Here is a 19,087-nt window from a genome sequence, read left to right on the forward strand (position 1 = left end):
AGACAGAGGGAAGACGGCCATGTGGTGATGGAGGTATGCAGCAGCTGCAAGCCAAGGAACTCCTGGGGCTGTGGGAAGCCAGGAGAGGCAAGGAAAGATCTTCCCCTAGAACCTTCCTGGAGAGCATGGACCTGCTGACACCCTGAATTTGTACTTCAAAGTTTGCTATTCTTATCAGCCACCCAGGGTGTGGTCCTTTGCTAGGAAACTAGCAGGGAGGGTCTTCCACCTCTCAGGGCCTCGGTCCGCTCTCAATAAAGAGCGGGGATGATGCCCCCTCCCATCCCTCTCCTGGGTTGTCAGGAGGTTCAGGGCCACGTGGCTCTGCAAGATGGCAAGCAGCGCCACGCACTTGCTAATGTAACCATCAGATTTCAGGCACCTACAGAGTTCTGGCTGCTAACCAAAAGGTCGGCAGTTCAAATCCACCGGTGCTCCTTGGAAACCCTATGGGACAGTTCTGTTCTGTCCTTTAGGGTCGCTATGAGTCAGAATTGACTCCACGGCAATGGGTTTTTTGGACAGTGCAATAGGAGCCCTGGTGGCATAGTGGTTAAGCATTTGGCTGCTAACCAAAAGATCAGCAGTTCGAATCCACCAGCTGCTCCTTGGAAACCCTATGGGGCAGTTCTACTCTGTCCTATAGGGTTGGAATTGACTTGGTGGCAACAGGTTTACGGTGCGTCAGGCCCCGCACCAAGTGCTGCGGCCAGCGGCCAGTGACTGCGATCAGCAGTTTTGAGAACCGGGGAGACCGATGGAGCATGTCCAGACGGGGGGCTCAGAGAAGGCACCTCTGGGCTGTGATGTTTCACTGAGTCAAGAGGGATAACGATGACTGTGGCAAAGTCTTACCATTAACATTTGCTAGTGCTTCTCAATAACTGACTATGTGTCAGGCGCCCCGCTAATAATAAACCAGCTGTGGTCGAGTTGACTCCCACTCATGGAGACCGCATGTGTATCAGAGTAGAACTGTGCTCCATAGTGTTTTCAATGGCTGATTTTTCAGAAGTAGATTGCCAGACCTGTCTTCCAAGGTACCTCTGGGTATACTCAAACCTCCAGCCTTTTGGTTAGCAGCTGACAGCATTCACTGTCTGCAGCACCCAGGGACCCCACGTTATTTCATCGAATCTGTATGATGACTGCAATGCCGCAAAGAGCGCCTGGCACACGGTGGCGTTCAATACGTATTTGTTCAAAGAATGAATGCATCAAACCTTCTCAGGTTGTTATTATTCCCATTTTACTGATGCCAAAACGGAGGTCCAGAGAGGTTCAGTAACGTGCCCGAGCTCACCCGGCCAGGACACGGTGGGGCTGTGATTCAAACCTCAGCTGTGCCCCCACAGTCGTAAGCACTGGTGTTAACTAGGTGAATGAGAACGTGGAAGGGTATTCTATGTAGAGGGAATAGCATGTGTGAAGGCTCTGAGCTGGGAGAGAGCAGAGGAGGGAAAGCCAGGGTCACCAGTGTCCAAAGACCTGTGAGGAGGCTGAGGCAGGGGTGGGCCACATCCTGAAGGGCATCTGCCCCTGCTCTGTGCAGTGTGTTATCCTTTCTGAGTCAGCTTGCTGGCAGTCCTGGGGAGAAAGCCCCCGAGCACGTGGTCAGACTGAGGCTGGAGCCAGCCTGGCACTGACTCTGGCTGCAGACTGTGGGTGTGCCTGCCACGCACCGCTCTTACCTCAGGGCTTTTGTCCCTGGACTGCATGAGGGAGTTCAGCCAAAGTTTCTTTCAGCTTGAAAAGTTGCTATATCCAACATCAGGCGGTCGTCTATTAACCTGAAGATTGATGGTTCAAACCCACCCAGTGGTTCCACAGAAGAAACGTCCTGGTGATTTGCTTCTGTAAAGATTACCGCCAAGAAAACCCTATGCAGCAATTCTACTCTGTAACACATGGAGTCGCCATGAGTCCGAATCAACTCGACAGCAATGGTTTTTTTGAGAGCCCCCACTGGAAGCAATCCAAATGCCCTCCACAGGAAACGGATACGTAACTCGCGGTGTGTTCACAGGAGAGAATGCTATACAACGATGCTAAAGTAGAAATGAAAAAGCCTTGGCCACATACAACAGCAAGGAGGAATCACACCAGCAGCGTGGAAAAGGCTGGGCACATCTGGGTGGAGGCAACGTGATTCCATCTGCACGCAGTTCAGAACCAGGCAAAGCCACCCTTGGAACCAGAAGCCAGGCGAGTGGTGAGCCCTGGGAAGTGGGAAGAAGGGAAGCGCTGGGAGCAGCGGGGACTTCGGGGCTGGGGTCGGGGGAGGGGGGGCTCCTTAATTTCTTGACCTGGGTGGTATTTACATGGCTGTGTTCTTTGTGGTAATCTTTTTTCTTAAATTTTATTGTGGTGAATACATATCATGAAAAGTTTGCCCTCTTAGCCATTTTTCAGTGCACAGTTCAGTGACATTACATTCACCATGTTGTGCAGCCGTTACCATTATCCATTTCCAAAAGTTTTATGTCTCCCCAAGCAGAAACTTTTGTCTCTATGCATTTGCTTATTCTAGAGATTTCATATGAGTGGGATCAGACAACATGTGGCCTTTTGTGTCTGACTTAATTTTACTGAGCATGTTTCCAAGGTTCATCCACGGTGTGGCACGCATCAGGACTTCTTTCCTCTTTATGGCTGCATAACGTTCCATTGTATGGATTCCATGTTTTGTTTATCCATTCATTTGTTGATGGGCACTTGGGTTGTTTCCACCTTTTGGCTATTGTGACTAGTACTGGAATGAACACTGTCGTACGAGTATCTGTTTGAGTCCCTGCTTTCAGTTCTTCTGGGTATATACCTACGAGTGGAATTGCTGGGTCATCTGGTAGTTCTAGGTTTAACTTTTTGGGGAACCACCAAACTTGTTTTCCACAGTGACTTCATCATTTTACATTCCGACCAGCAATAGATGAGGGTTCCAGTTTCTCCACATCCTTGCCAACACTTGTTGTTTTTCTGATGATGGTCATCCTAGTGGGTGTGAAGTGGTATCTCATTGTGGTTTTGATTCACATCTCTCTGATGACTTATTGACCGTGAGAATCTTTTCATGTGCTTGTTGGCCATTTGTACGTATTCTCTGGAGTGTGATCATCTCTTGAGCTGGACAGTTATATTTTAAGTTCTTTTCTGTATGTGTGCTATACCTTATAGGTCCCTGGGTGGTGCAGACACTTTGCGATTGACTGTTAACTGAAAGGTTGGTGATTCGTATCTACCCAGCGGCACCATGGAAGAAAAGCCTGGCGATCTGCTTCTGTTAAGATTATAGCCAAGAAAACCCTATGGAGCACAGTTCTACTCTTTAACACATGGGGTTGCCATGAGTCAGAATCAACTGGCCAACAATAGGTTTTGCTATATTTCATAGTAAAACAAAGTTAACAAAGATTCTATAGACGAATCCTGATCCAAAGGGGAAAAATGTGAAACAGAATTTCGAATTCTCATGGACTCTAGACTCTCTGGAGCCATAAAGGCTTGGATGCACCCCGGAAACTACTGCCCTGAAATAACCTTCAAACCTTAAACCAAATGTATCCCCTGAAATCTTCCTAAAACCAAACAGTAGTTTAGCTTAAGTAGTAAAAATGTCTGCCTTGAGCATTGTGCTGTTTTAAAGAGCTGTCTATGTGGGATCAAACTGACAACATCAACTTGAAAGATTAGATAGGAGCTTAGGGGGCAGTGAGTTTATGTTAAAGGGGGAGGAACGATGCAGAAAAGGAAGGTGAGAATGGTTGCACAACTTGCAGAATGTAATCAGTGTCACTGAATTGTACATGGAGAATTGTATGTTTTGCTGTGTTTATTCTCAACAACAACAAAATAAATGAAAAAACAACAACAAAGTTAAGAAGAAACCAATAAAATATCAGGGGTCCCATTTGACAGATACAGAAACTGAGGCCCAGAGAGGTGACAGGATTATCCAAGGCCACGTCAGTTGGAAGGGGACTCCTCCCCTCAATGGTGTTGCCGAGGGAATGAAGGAGAAGCAAAAGGGGTTGGCTGAAAGCTGGGGAGGCCACAGTTGGACATGCAGTCCCGGCAGCCTAGAGATGAACAGCAAGGAGCAGCTCCTCCTTCCTGCCCTGGTCACCTCGAGGTCTGGTCACTAACTTGCAGGCAGGGGGCTGTCCCAGTTGACCCCAAGAGAGGTCCTTTCCAGATCTTTCCTCCCACCATTAAAGGGCTTTGGCTGGGAAATGTCCGTCTCTATTCTTTGTGCTGCTGGAAGGGACCAGCGGTCTGGAAAATCCCAAACTGGTGGGTAAGTGAAAAGCCATTTCTTGTGTTTGCCTTGGTAATGCACTATGGCTTCGGCTTCGCCTTCAGGGCCCCTGCTTCTCTAAGCTGGCTCCCCGGGCAGCGCAGAGGCCTCCTGGGCTCCAGGGGCTGCTTCCTAGCTGGGTGATCAAGGGCAAGCCACTCAGAGCCACCTGAGCCTCTGGTTCCACATCAGTAAAACAGGAGACGTAATCCCACCCTCCCGGGAATAAATGAGATAGTGGGGGAAAAGCATTTCAGCTCAGGCTCAGGGCAGGTTTTTTTCCCCTTCTCCAGGGAGAGGTGAGCAAATCCCAGGACAGATTTTTTTCCTTATGCTTGTATAACACTTTGTATTTAGTATCTTTCAGTTTATGGGGACAATGGTGGTTCAGTAGTAGAATTCTTACCTTCCACAAGGGAAATCTGGCCTTGATTTCCGGCTAATGCACTTCATGCGCAGCCACCACCCCGTCTGTCAGTGGGGGCTTGCGTGCCATCAGCGAACCTTCCAGACTGAGACAGACTAGGAAGAAAGGCTTGGCGATCTACTTCTAAAACTCAGCCAGTGAAAACCTATGGATCACAGTAGTCCATTCTGCAATCGATCATGGGGATGGCACAGGACCAGGCAGCGTTTTGTTCTGTTGTGCACGGGGTTGCCATGAGTTGGGGGCCAACTTGATGGCAGCTAACATTTTTAAGTTTAATTGTTCCTAATTATAAAAAGCAATAAAGGCTCTCACTCAAGAAAATTTAGAGAATGAAGAAAACACAAGGAAGAAATGAAATACCCCTCGTAACGCTTCTGCAGAGAGAAAGACACTCTTCACATTCCTGGGACTTCCTTAGTCTTTTTCTTTTGGATTACTTTTTTTTAAAAAACAAATTGGAGATCCTACTTGCATCCTTTTGTAAGCTGGATATTATATCTTGAGCATTTTACTGTGTCATCTGATATTCTTTGAAACTCCACTTTAAATAGCTACATGATACTCCACCCTGATATTGTAAATGTACAGTGATCCATTTAACTGATCTCCTTACTGTCAGGATTAAGGCTGCTTCTAAATTTTGGCCATTGGGATATTCTTAAACATAACTCTTTGAAACACTTCTGATTATTTCCATGTACAGTAAAACCTGTGAAAGCCGGAAGCTGTGTAAGGCGGAAACCTGTCAGAGAAGGAAAAAAAATATTTTCCACTATGTGGCACGGTAGTCAAAACATCCTGGTACTGGTACAACGACAGGCACAGAGACCAATGGAACAGAATCGAGAACCCAGATGTAAATCTATCCACCTATGGTCAGCTGATCTTTGACAAAGGACCAATGTCTAATAAACAGGGAAAAAGCAGTCTTTTTTAACAAATAGTGCTGGCAAAACTGGATGTCCATCTGCAAAAAATGAAACAGGACCATACCTCACACCATACACAAAAACTAACTCAAAATGGATCAAAGACCTAAATATAAAACCTAAAATGACAAATCATGGAAGAAAAAATTGGGACAAAACTAGGGGCTCTAATACATGGCACAAACAGAATACAAACCATAAGTAAGAATGCACAAATACCACAAGAGAAACTAGATAACCGGGAGCTCCTAAAAATTAAACATTTATGCCCATCAAAAGACTTCACCAAAAGAGTAAAAAGAGAATCTGCAGACTGGGAAAGTTTTTGGCTATGACACATCCGACAAGAGTCTAACCTCTAAAATCTACAGAATACTTCAACACCTCAACAACAGAAAGACAAATAACCCAATGAAAAAATGGGCAAAGGATATGAACAGACACTTCACCAAAGAAGACATTCAGGTGGCTAAAAGACACATGAGGAAATGCTCTTGACCTTAGCCATTCGAGAAATGCAAATCAAAACTACAATGAGATACCATCTCACCCCAACTGACACTAATCAAAAAAACAGAAAATAACAAATGTGGGAGAGGTTGCGGGGAGATTGGAACTCTTTTGCACTGCTGGTAGGAATGTAAAATGGTACAACCACGATGGTAAATGATATGGCGCCTCCTTAAAAAGCTAGAAATAGAGATACCATATGATCCAGCAATCCCACCCCTAGGAATATATCCTAGAGAAAAAAGAGCCGTCACATGAATAGACATGTGCACACCCATGTTCACTGCAGCATTATTCACAATAGCAGAAAGATGGAAACAACCTAAGTGCCCATCAACAGATGAATAGATAAACAAATTATGGAACATACACACAATGGAGTACTACACACCGATAAGAACAATGGTGAATGAAACATAACATGGATAAATCTGGAGGGCATTATGCTGAGTAAAATTAGTCACAAAAGGACAAATATTGTATAAGATCACTATTATAAAAACGCAAGAAAAGGTTTACACACAGAAAAAACCAATCTTTGATGGTTACGAGGTAGGGGAGGGGTGGGGAGGGGAAATCACTAACTAGATAGTAGACAAGTGTTAACTTTGGTGAAGGGAAAGACAACACACCATATAGAGGAAGTCAGCACAACTTGACCAAAGCAAAGTCATAGAAACTTCCTAGACACATCCAAACACCTTGAGGGACTGAGTTACTGGGGCTGAGGGCTGGGGACCATGGTCTTGGGGGACATCTAGGTCAACCGGCGTAACATAGTTCATAAAGAAAATGCTCTACATCCTATTTTGGTGAGTAGCGTCTGGGATCTTAAAAGCTTTTGAGCGGCCATCTAAGATACATCTATTGGTCCCAGCACCTTCGGAGGAAGGGAGAATGAAGAAAAGCAAAGACACAAGGAAAATATTAGTCCAGAGGATTAATGGACCACATGAACCACAGCCTCCACCAGCCTGAGCCCAGAAGAACTAGATGGTGCCTGGCTACCATCACTGACTGCTCTGATAGGGATCACAATAGAGGGTCCTGGACAGAGCTGGAGAAAAGTGTAGAACAAAATTCAAATTTCCAAAAAAGACCAGACTTACTGGTTTGACGGTGATTGGAGGAACCCCCGAGACTATGGCCCCCGGATACCCTGCTAAGTCAGAACTGAAGCCACTCCCAAAGTCCACCATCCAGCCAAAGATTAGATGGGTCTATAAAACGAACAATAACACACGTGAGGAACGTGCTTCTTAGTTCAATCAAGTATACGAGACCCAATGGGCAACACTTGCCCAAAAGCAAAGACGAGAAGGCAGGAAGGGACAGGAAAACTACATGAATAGCCACTGAGAACCCGGGGTGGAAAGGGAAAGGGGGAAAGTGCTGATGCATTGTGGGGATTGCAACCAATGTCACAAAAAATTTGTGTGTAAAATTTTTGAATGAAAAACTAATTTGTGCTGTAAACTTTCCCCTAAAACACAATAAAATTAAAAAAAATCCGTATTACCAACCAAAAATTTAAACACATACATAAAGAAATGTACAACACATCCATGTGGGCCTAGGCAAAGAATTTCTTTAAAAAATTAAAAATAAAATGGTCTTGCCTCTGGAAAAAAAAAAAATCCACTAATAAAGAACGATAGAAAAGTGGTAAGACTGCACCCTGGCAATGGTGGAAAACTTGCCAGACTTGGAAAAACAAAGCAGTACTGTCGAGTTCTGGCTCTCACAGCTTTCCCTGTACCAGTTGACGTGGAGTGGATTCTGACTCATAGAGATCCCGTGTGTGTCGGAGTAGAACTGTGCTCCACAGGATTTTCAGTGGCTGTGACCTTTCAGAAACAGATTGCCAGGGCTTTCTCCTGAGGCTTCTCTGCGTAGATTTGAACCTCCAGCCTTTCGGTTACTAGTCGTGTGCTTAACTGTTTGCACCACACAGGAACTCCGATTATTTTCTTAGAACCGGCTGATTTGTTCCTTAGGATAGAGACATACTTCCTTGTCAAGAGTGTTCACAAACATTAGCTTGTATGACCTCACAGGAGAGCCCCTGGGAGGACACAGGGCAGTCTGTTAAAAGCCTGCGGTGGGTCCAGTGGTACTTTGTTAAATTAAGTACATGGGTCTCCTTTGACCCAACAATTGCCCCCCTGGGCACGTATTCCAAAGAAATGACCAGGGAAATTCCGATGGGGTCCTGAGTGAGGCTTTGTGGTGATGGCACTTCAAGGTCATGGGGGTCCAGTCTGAGGGGGAGGTGGGTGGTACAATGTGGTGGGCGGCCCTGGGGGGGACTTCTGCAGGGTTAAAGCACTGGGGGCAACGGGGTGGATGCACACAGGGATGGCTCTTAAAGACATAGAGCCCAGCGACAACAGAGAGACAAAGGGAGCGCTCTGGATCACAGTTTCATTTACATAAACTAAAAATACATGCACACAAAGCAACAATAAACATTTTGCAAGAACACAGACAAGCAGAAAGATCCTCAGTAAACACATTAGGGTGGTTAGCTGTGGGGAGGAGGGGAGAATAGGAGGAAACGAAGCAGGAAGAGGAGAGGGGATGCCTTGTCCTGCAGCCCAGTGGACTAGGGGTGGCTGAGCCCAGCCTGGTGCCTGGGGTACCATGCTCTGCTGAGGCTTCTAACGGGACCCACGCGAAGCTGAGCAGCAGGGCGGGGCTGGGACCCTGGAAGCTGAGGATGCCTCCTCTGCACCCAGCCAGCCCTGCTTTTCCAGGGAGCTGTGCAGAGGCAGTGGCATTGGCCGGGCCTATGTGGCAGTGGGGCTGAAGGGCAGAGAGGAGCCAAGTCTCCCAGCCTTAGAAGGGTCTGGGCTGGTACGGCCCCATTCAAGCTCAACAACGATTTGAGGACCCAGAGAAGGTTGCTGATTTTTAAAAATTAATTATTTTGCCCATTAAAACAAACAAAGAGTGGTTGCTTTTGAATCAACTCTGGCCAACCCTGTGTGTGTCAGAGTAGAACTATGCTCCATAGGGCTTTCAGTGGCTGATTTTTTAGAAGTAGATTGCCAGGCCTTCCAAGGTGCCTCTGGGTGTATTTGAACCTCCAACCTTTTAGTTAGTAGTCAACTGTGTTAACTGTTTGCGCCATCCAGGGACTTCACATTTTGCCCATGAAGGGTGTTAAAACAGCCACCGCCACCACCTGCCATCTGCATGGTTTCGTAGGAGGGTATTTTAAACCTCGGCAAAGGTGGAAGGACACAGCCCAGAGAGAGGCCGCCGTCCCTCGGTGCATCTACAGTTCCATGGGAACAGCTGACAGAAACCCCTGATCCACCCAGGTCCTCCCCGCGCTGCAGGGCCCTGCTTCTGCTCCTGCTGACAGATGGTCCCCGAACTCTGCCCAGCTCCCAGGACAGGGAGCGCACGAGCTGGCCTTCCATCCATCGACAGATGTGCTGAACACCTACTGCACGTCACCCTCTGCTCTAGGTGCTGGGGACACAGCGGGGAACAACATGGAGTCCCCGCCCTCACAGGAGGTGACAGTGAAGTGGGGGAGCCAGACGATGAGCAAGCACCATGCGCTGGGGGAAGCTCTCGGATGTCCAGAATGCAGCCCATTCCTGCCAGTGCACGTTTGAGTGTGTGTGTGTGTGAGTGTGGTGTGTGTGAGTACAAGTGTGTGTGTTCACGTGTGAGGTATGTAAGAGTGTATGTGTGTGGTGTGTGTGGTATGTGAGTGTGTGTGTGTGTCTGGGGAGGGCTACATTTAAATGAGTAGGAAACGAAGAGCTCATGGGCCAGTACTTCTCTGGTTGTCCCTCTGACCCAGTAATTCCACTTCTAGGGATTTACTCCAAGGGAGGAATTCAGAATGTTACAAAGAATGAGCACCCAGGATTCCCACTGCAGCGTTGTTTGTATCAATTAAAAAACCGCAAATAATAAGGGAGTAGTGAAGTAACGAAGGGCAGCGGTAATTCAGTGGTGAAATTCTCGCCTTCCATGCAGGAGACTCGGGTTCGATTCCTGGCCAACGCACCTCAAGCGCAGCCACCACCCGTCTGTCAGTGGAGGCTTGCATGCTGCTATGATGCTGCACAGGTTTCAGCGGAGCTTCCAGACTAAGACGGACTATGAAGACGGGCCTAGCGATCAACTCCAAAAAATCAGCCAGTGAAAACCCTATAGACTACAACAGTCAGATCCCGTTGTGCATGGGCTCACCATGAGTTGGGGGCTGACTCAACGGCAGCTAACAACAGCAGTTAAGTATCAGAACCCCCACGCACTGCAGTACTATGCAGTCATTAAATATGATGTTATAGAAGAAGATCTAACGCCATAGAGAAAGGTGTTTATGGTTACGCTAACCCGTTGCTCTCAAGTCGATTCTGACACACAGTGACTCTGTAGGACAGAGTAGAACTGCTCCATAGCATTTCTTTACAGAAGCAGATTGCTACATCTTTCTCCTGTGAAGCGGCTGGTGGGTTTCGACCTCCAATCTTTCTGTTAGCAGGGGAGTGCTTAACCACTGCACCACCAGGTCTCCCTAAGGCTATGCTACCAGGTGACGAAAGCTCGTTGCAAACCAGTATGAAGTGGTGTGATTCCATTTCTTCTTAAAAAAAAGCAGTGCATTCACATGTAAGCAAAAATCAGTTTACAAAACTATGTCCAAGTCACAGGGGTCATTCTCCAGGAGAGACCTGATGTTAGGTGACAAAACAAGACTTAACAGATTTAACAAAGTTGAAATCATACAAAGTGTTTTCTCCCATCACAATGGTATGAAACTAGAAATTAATAACAAAAGGAAAACTGTGAAAATACACAAACGTGGAAATGAAACAGTACACTATTAGCCAACCAATGGGTCAAGGAAAAATCAAAAGGGAAATTAGGAAACTATGCCTAAGGGACAACACAGAGAGAATATGCATACAGAACTCTGGATGGAAGCGCGCCAAAATGTTGCTGGCAGTTACCTGTGGTTGTGGAATTACGGTTGCACCCCCCACCCCCCGCCCCGGTATTTTCACTTAGGTATATTTTCTAGTTATTCTAAATTGTATTTGTTCTGTAATAAATAATTAAACAATATGTTTACCTATGCACAGAAAAGAGCTAGGAAGATATTAAACCCAAATGCAAACAATAGTTATTTATATCTAGGTGGCGGGACTGGAGGTGAGTTGTTTTTCATTTGTATAATTAAAAAGTTTTGTTTTTTTTTTTCCCCTCCAGCGGCTGTGACTGTCCTCAAGGCGGCCCCACTCCACCGCTAAGGCAGCTCTTTTCTGGACAGTGTCCACCCAGCGAAGCCAATTCCATTAAATGTGTACAAGCCTCTACTCTGGATCGCTCTCAGGGAAGCTAGAGTCTCAGGAGAGATGGATGGTCTCCAGAGTGGGGTGCAAGAATCCCCGGGGTGAGAACTGAAAGGGTTAGAAGTCCTACTTTGCATCCTTTGAACATGTCCACTTTTGTGTGTGCTTTATAAAGTACAGAAGAGATGGATGCAGCAGACCTACCCTGCCTGTTGCCATCGAGTTGATTCTGACTCACAGCGACCCTAGATGACAACGCAGAACTGCCCCATAGTGTTTCCTAGGCTGTAATCATTACGGGAGCACAGAGCCAGGCCTTCATCCTGTGGATCAGCTGGTGGGTTCGGCCAGTTAGCAGCCAAGTGCTTAAAGAGTGCATCACCAGGGCTCCTAGACCTGGCCATGCCTTATCGATCAACTAATAGATGTTCATGGAGCACATATGTATGTTCTGATAGGACGTGATTACACCGGCCTGGAGTCCAGTGGCCTGGGACGAGGAGGGAGCAGACACATAGGCAAACAGGTCTGACACAGGGGCCGACTTGGACCCAGAACCCTGGAGTCATCTTTAATTTCTCTCTCTCTCTCCCCATTTCTCTCGCTCTCCCTGTCTCTCTGACTCCACCTCTCTCTCCGTCTCTCTCTCTCCATCTCTCTCTCTCCATATCCAATCCGCTGGAAAATCCTGTTGTCTCCACCTTCAAAACAGATTCCCGAATCTGTCCACTTCTCACCAGTTTATTAAACCACCTCCCCCGCAAACACCTGGGTCCGAGCCGCCAGCATCTCTGGCCCGAACCCCTGCATCAGCCTCCTCACTGGCCTCCCTGCTGTCTTCTTCCAGGCTGTCCCCGACATGGCAGCCTCTGCTCAGAGCCTCCTCTGGCACCAGGTCCTCAATGCCCATGACGCACACACCATGACCCATAGGGTTACCCCCACCTTCTCCCTCTCGATCACTCCGCTGCAGCCACAGTGGCCTCCTCGCTGTTCCTCAGACTCACCAGGATTGGTCCTGCCTCAGGATCTTTGCACTGGCTGTTCCCTCTGCCTGGATCACTCTTCCCAGATCCCCACATGTTCATACCTCACCGTCTCTACCCATTTGCTCCACTGTGCCCTTCTCAACGAGGCCAACCCTGACTTCCGTGTCTTAAAAGCTGCACAGGCAGCCTCTCCTCCTGCGCTCACCAGGTTCCTTCCCTACTCTCTTTCAACACAGCTGACTTATTTGTCATGCCTGCATTTAGAGCCACAGCTAGCCAGAGACGGCAGGGTTGTCCTCTGGTTTGCTCACTGCTGCCTCCCAAGCACCAGGAACAGGGACTCCCACAGAGAACACAGTGAAGAGATATTTAATAACTAAAAGCGTGAAAAGCAAGAGCAGGGGCGTCTGGGGAGCCGGGGGCCCCAGAGGGAGGCGATTAGGGAAGGCTCACCTGGCGGGGGACCAGGTGAAGGAAGGGGTGTCCAGGCAGAGAAACTGGCATCAGTGGAGCGGCTGGAAGCGGCTGGGCCCCGCTGAGGAGGAGTTAGTTCTTAGTTAAGGAGTCATCAGGGGGCTTTAAGCAGAGAGAGCACCAGAAGGCTTGAACTTTGAGGGAGGCCTTACTTCAGTGGCGGCAATGTGAGGACGGATTGGGCAGTTAAAGATTTAGGAGTTGGCTGGGCTCTGGGAATGTCCCTGGGTGGCCCAAACGGTTTGCGCTCAGCTACTAACCTGAAGGTTGGTGGTTCGAATCCACCCAGCAGTGCCACAGAAGAAAGGCCTGGTGATCAGCTTCCGTAAAACTTAAGCAAAGAAAACCCTAAAAGACAGTTGTGCTCTGTAACACATGGAGTCACCATAAGTTGGAACTGACTAGAAGGCAGTGGGTTTGGTTTTTTGTTTTGGGGTTCTGGGGGGATGTTGTTTGGTTGATAGTGTTTATCAGTAGCCTCCCAGGTCTGCAGATAGAGACCCGTGGTTCACCCCTGCCTGCCTGGCGCCTAGTGAATGTTCGCAGGACTATATTGTGCACTGAGCTCGCTGCAGAGAAAACTGGCTGGGTTTGGCTACAGGAACGTAGCGTGGCCTTGGGCTGTTGGTTGGGCGGACTCAGCTCCTAACCGTTAACACACTCCTTGACGCCCCACAATACTCTCCACTTCTGGCTTCCGGTTCTGTAAGCATTGGTCCCAGCCTGCTGTCTATGCCCCTTGCAAATGTAAGCTGCCCAAGGGCAGGGCAGGGCTTCTCCTGACTTGGATTACTCAGAACAGGGCTTGGCACTGAGCCAGGGCTGTTGGTGTCTGTCGAATGTTACCTGAATGAATAGAACGAAGGAAGGATGGAGAGGGTACAGGGAAGAGGATGCTCTTTAAGCGCAACATGACAGATCAACGAGGCTACAGCTAAAGGATGGGAGATAGACTTAAAATGAACTAGTAGAAATGGTAACCTGTTGGAAGAGGCAGCTGATGAGGGGCCTGGGGTCAGAGGGATGCCATCCTGCAGGAGCAGGGGCGGGGTGATGTGATGAGAGCCCTTTTATTTCGGGAGCCCCAGCTTCAGGTTCACCGGTCCTGCCCCACAGCCTCCCAGAAGAGATGAGGGCCTCCTTCCCTTTGGAAGCCCCCTTGGCACTATCCCTCCCCGCCAGAGGTGCCCTCTCTTCCCACAGAAGGGAGCACTGTTTCCAGGGTCTCCAGGACAGTCAGATGGGGGCTGCTGACTCCTGTCCCCCCTCCCTAGGGACAGACCAGAAAGAAATGCAGCAAAGAGAGGAAGATCAGATCTTGAGGGTCTGGAACCCCAGCTTTATGGATGGATGGGGAGGCCTGCGTGAGGGCAGGGGGATTGACCCAATGCTTTTGAAAGAGTGGTTCTCAACCAGGGGCCACTGTCCCCAGGGAACATCTGGCAATATCTGAGGATATGTTTGTAATGACCAGGGGTGGTGGCGCTACTGGCTTCCATTGGGTAGAGACCAGGGACACTGCTCAACATCCTACAATGCACAGGACAGCCCCACAACAAAGAATGGTCCGGCATCAAATGTCAACAGTGCCGAGGTTGAGAACCTGCTTTAAAACAACGCAGCTCTGTTCGGCCACCTGAATCATAATCAGGATGAACAAACGTCCAAGCGCTCACCATGAGCCAACAGACTCTATCATTGCGTGTCTTCCCATGAGCTCCCAGAAACGGAGGCGAACCCCTTATCCACAGGAAATGAGGATATAAATAACTTGCACCCACTGAGTGCTTGCCAGGTGCCAGAACTGATTCTAAACCCTTGACAAGTATTGAATCTATCGGCCCTCACACCAACTTAACGAGGCAGGGGCTCTTATCACCCCATTTTCCAGAGAAGAAACTGAGGCTCAGCCTCATGCCGGCCATGGCCCAAGGCCACGAAGTGGGTACCAGCTGCTGCGGAGAGCTCAGACTCTCCCGGTCCATCCCTGGTGGATGGGACACTCAGCACGCGCGGTGACACCAGGGTCCAGGTCAGGCCGCGGGCTGTGACAGCAGGCAGGCAGCCCTGCTCCCCACTGGAGACAGAGCACCGGGGGACCGGGAGACACCAGCTAGCCCCGGCCCGCTGCCTTGGAGGCGGCTCAAGTTCAAAGGCTGCAACGGCATTTCTCAGGTGCCCCCAGGGGGCAGGAGTGAGGGCCGGTCCCGCTCCCAGCCTCCTCCGCAGCCCCAGGGCTGAAGGCGGGAGTCTGGCTGGCGGCAAAGCGCAGACACCCGCCGCCGCGCGCACCTCCCCAGCACGCCTGTGCCCCCGCCCGCCTCACCTGGATGCCGTTCTCCTGCAGGTTCAGGTAGCGCGTGTTGACCGGGATGCTGGCCGGCACCTCGGCCAGCTCTCTCCGCGTGCAAATCACCCGGCTGGCCTGGTTGCTGCACGAGCAGGCTGCGGGGCAGGAGGTGGCCGGCGGGGAGCCCCCTCCGGCGGCCGACGTCGCGGCCACGCCGCCCCCACCGGCCCCCAGGGGCGGGGAGAAGAGCCAGAGGAAGAGCAGGGCCCCGTGGGGCCAGGACATCCTACCGGGCGTCAGCGGGGGGTGCGGGGAGCCGCGGGCGCGCGCCATCCTCAAAGTTCATGCTCCGCGCGGGCGCCGGGGGGCTGTGCGGAGAAAGAGGGGAGAGAAGCTCAGTGAGCAGCCAGGGACCCCGCGTAGCCCACCACTACCACTTGCCTGAACTACCCGCCTCCCCACCATGGAGGGAGGGAAGGGCACAGAAAAGACAGACACACAGCGCAGGCGGAGGGCGGCAGAGAAGGGTGGCCCAGCCGCTCGCTCCTGGCACTATCTCATAGCGTCCTCTTCCCAGCCGGGAAGATTTGATTCCCCTTTTGCAGACAGGGAAACTGAGGCTGGGGGAGAGGTAGTGCTTGCTCACAGTCCCTCACCCAGTAAGTGGAGGAGCTGGGATTTGAACCCAGGCTGAAAACTTGTTTTTTTTTTTTGCATGATTTCACACAGATAAATAATGAAGAGACAGACAAGACAATGGGGACAGAGAAAGGGTGAAGGACAAAGCCAGGGAATCTGGGTTAGGATCTGGCTCCCACCACAGCACCCGCCCATGCCCTCTCACCCTCTGCATGAACCTCTGGGGGGTGTGTCCCAGCCTCCTATCTCCTCACCTCAGTCCCACACCCCTGTCACCTCAACAGTTGCCCCGTCTGGCAGCTTCTTCCTCAAGCTCCCCTTTTGAGTCTAACTCAGATCCCTCCAGCTGCTGTGAGGCCCCTTGGGTGACTGAGGAGCAGAGTCCAGGCCAGCACGAGTGCCCCGAGGGCAGAGGAGTCTGGGTTGGCTGAGAAGCGGGGAGCTACACCTCGTTCCCAGCACTCCTTGGGGTGGGAGGTGAGGGATGGGAGGTCACAGGGGGTGAGAAGACCCAGCTGGGAGGGCAGGACTGGGGGTGACAATGGGGAGGAGTGGCCTCCGAAGGCCTGGCTGGGAAGGCAATTGCAGGTGCTCAGAGCGTCTGGTGGGCCCCGTGCCAGCGGCTGCCGCAGGACCAGGACCATGCTGGGAGAGGGTGCTGGGGAAGGGAACAGGGCAAGGGTTCTTGGAGGGGGTGGGCAGGGGGAATTGGACCCTCTGAGGGGTCACTGCTGCCCCTTCCCAATCTGTCCCCCCACCCCATTTCCATAGGACGAGGGAGGAATGGGCTCATCCTAACAATAACAATGATAATAATAATAGTAGCAGCTCCTGCAGACCAAGTAAGCCCTTTCTATGCACCACACACTTCATTTAAGCCTCACAATAACCAAAGGAGGAGGCTGTCTGGAGGCCCATTTTACAGAGGAGGACACTGAGGCCCTGGGAGGGAGAAATGGCTGGTCCAAGGACACACAGCTGGCTCGCTAAGTGGCTGAGGGAGACTCACGCCTGGGTCTGTCTCCTCTGGCTCCACGCCTTCCCCTCCACGCTGTGTCTCGAGTACACACAAATGCACCCACGTCACAGGCTCTGCCCCAGCACACGCCAACCCCCAAAGAGTTTCCCACAAGTGGCGGGAGGGGAGCGTCCACATGACACACACACCAACACACTCACACAGACACCCTTTAGCTGTGGACACAGGGCCACCCCCACATACCCCCACGGATACACACACGTACACGGACACACACACACACACACACAACGGACACACACACACACAACGGACACACACACACACACACGCACACACATGCACACGGACACACACACCTTCACTCTCCTATGGTTTCCAAGATCATCTTCACCTAGGTAAAAATGCACGTGCCTGTGTCTGTGTGCAAGCTAGAACAGAGCTGTGGGGAGCCGGCTGGCTCTATGTTCCCCGGACTCATTTTCCACCTGCAGGGCTGGGGCTGCATGGGCCTGTGCCTGTGATGGGGGTGGGGGTCTGCGTTTCTCCGAATATCTCCCCCGCTCCCATGTGTGACCAGGACCGCTATGCTCGGTCCTCGTCCTGAGTCCATCTTTCTTCCCACCTCTGCAGCAACCCAGCCCACACCCTCCGAGTAAGGGGCCAGCGCAGCTCAAACTGTCGGGATTTGAGACTGGGGGCCCGAACGCCCGCGGATAGGAGGCCCCTCGGCACGTGGACGCCCACGGCACCCCCACCCAGGTCCTCCGCGCTGCGCTTTTGTCCCCGTCGCTCCCGCTGCCAGCCCCGCATCCCCCCCCACCCCCCACGGCTTCCGCAGCGGCTCCCTCCCCTTCCCTCCTTCGCCCTCCGCCATCTCCCGTCCTTGTCTCTCCCTCCCCCCGCCCCAGTGAGAGACACTCACCCCGTGGCTCGGCTCCCGCTGGGCCTCTCCCTGCACCCCAGAGCCCCCCCTCCACATGCCTCCAGCAGGCGGGGGGCTCCGCCTCCCCAGTTCTCCGGGGCTTGCCGTCGAGGTCGTTGGGGGGGGGGGCGCAGGGGCTTCTTGGATCTCCCCGCGCCCCCCCCTCCGTGCCTGTCGCCCTTCCCACCCCTCGGGGAGGCCGTCCTCAGCGGCTGAAGCGGCGGTTGGCTCCTCCCCTCCCCGCTCGCCGCCTCCTGCCACCCCCACCCCACCTCTACCTTGGCGCTCCCCCCCGCCGCCTCCTGTCTCACCACCCCGACCTCGACCCCCTTCTCTGCACTCCCTGCCTCTCGTGGCCTTCCTCGTCAGCCTCCTGTGGCCCTGAACCCCGCTTTCGGGCCCCCCTCACAGTCTCTCCTCCCCTGGGACCTCCTGGCCTCCTCTCTGCTCTTCCATCTCTCCCTCACTCTCGCTCCATCCCGGTCACCCTGTTGTCGGCCTGGGAGCCGGTCTCGGCCCGGTTCTCTGTCCGTATGTCCGTAGGTCTAGTCTCCCTCCTCTGAGCTCGGTCTGTCTCCCTCTCTTTCTCCGCGATTACAATTTCTAGTCACACGGCAGTGCAGAACCAAGCTGTGCCTCCGCTCCCTCCTTCCCCACCCCCTCCCTCCTTTCTCTCCGGAGCGGGGAGGGCGCCTCTCCTCCCTCCTCCAGGCCCCTCTTCCCTACTCCCTTTTCCCTGCTCGGGGAGCCTTCCCCTCCCCCGCTAATCAAAGGCTCCGTTATCTAATTAACCCATTGGTTCTGGGCAGCCGAGGAAGGTCGGGGGAAGCGGGGGAGGGAGGTTGACGGCTGGGCTGCCCAGGGAAGGGGGGGTTTGAGCTGTGCCAAGCCTGGGCTTCGTGGAACAGACAACCTCATTCGGCTGCACAACCTTGTCGGCGGCACAGCCACCTCCCTGCACCCCCCCACCGCAGACTCATGGCTTACACAGGGTCCACTACAGGCCCATACCTCAGATACTCCCCAAAGGCCCCCACCCATGTCACACAGCCATTAACTTCAACACTACCAACCTGGACATACCAGTGAACATGGAACCGTATCATCGTCACCCCAATCCTCCGCCGAAGGCCATTCATGCCCAGATGCCACAAAGAACCCCACTCCCAGATGCATCTTTCTCCCCTGGGCCTTAGCCACCTTCTCATATCTGCCTCTTGATACACTTCTGCAGAATGGGCAGGTGGCCTCGCTCCTTCATTCAATCCATCACCCACTTACCCATCCACCCATCCCCTCACTCACCC

At 51.6% G+C, this 19,087-nt stretch overlaps 1 protein-coding gene across 1 annotated transcript in view; it reads right to left on the reverse strand.

Annotated features, from left to right (window-relative positions):
* LRRC4B (leucine rich repeat containing 4B) overlaps positions 1-19,087 on the reverse strand; it is a 53,087-nt gene that overhangs the window by 19,418 nt on the left and 14,582 nt on the right. Inside the window, exon 2 of the mRNA XM_004381710.1 lies at positions 15,274-15,605. Coding sequence (XP_004381767.1) covers positions 15,274-15,570 — 297 coding nt within the window. The 5' untranslated portion in view covers positions 15,571-15,605. The remainder of the gene's footprint in view (positions 1-15,273; positions 15,606-19,087) is intronic.

This window comes from Trichechus manatus, unplaced genomic scaffold (genome assembly GCF_000243295.1).
Source record: "Trichechus manatus latirostris isolate Lorelei unplaced genomic scaffold, TriManLat1.0 scaffold00087, whole genome shotgun sequence".
NCBI classification, from domain to species: Eukaryota; Metazoa; Chordata; class Mammalia; order Sirenia; family Trichechidae; genus Trichechus; species Trichechus manatus.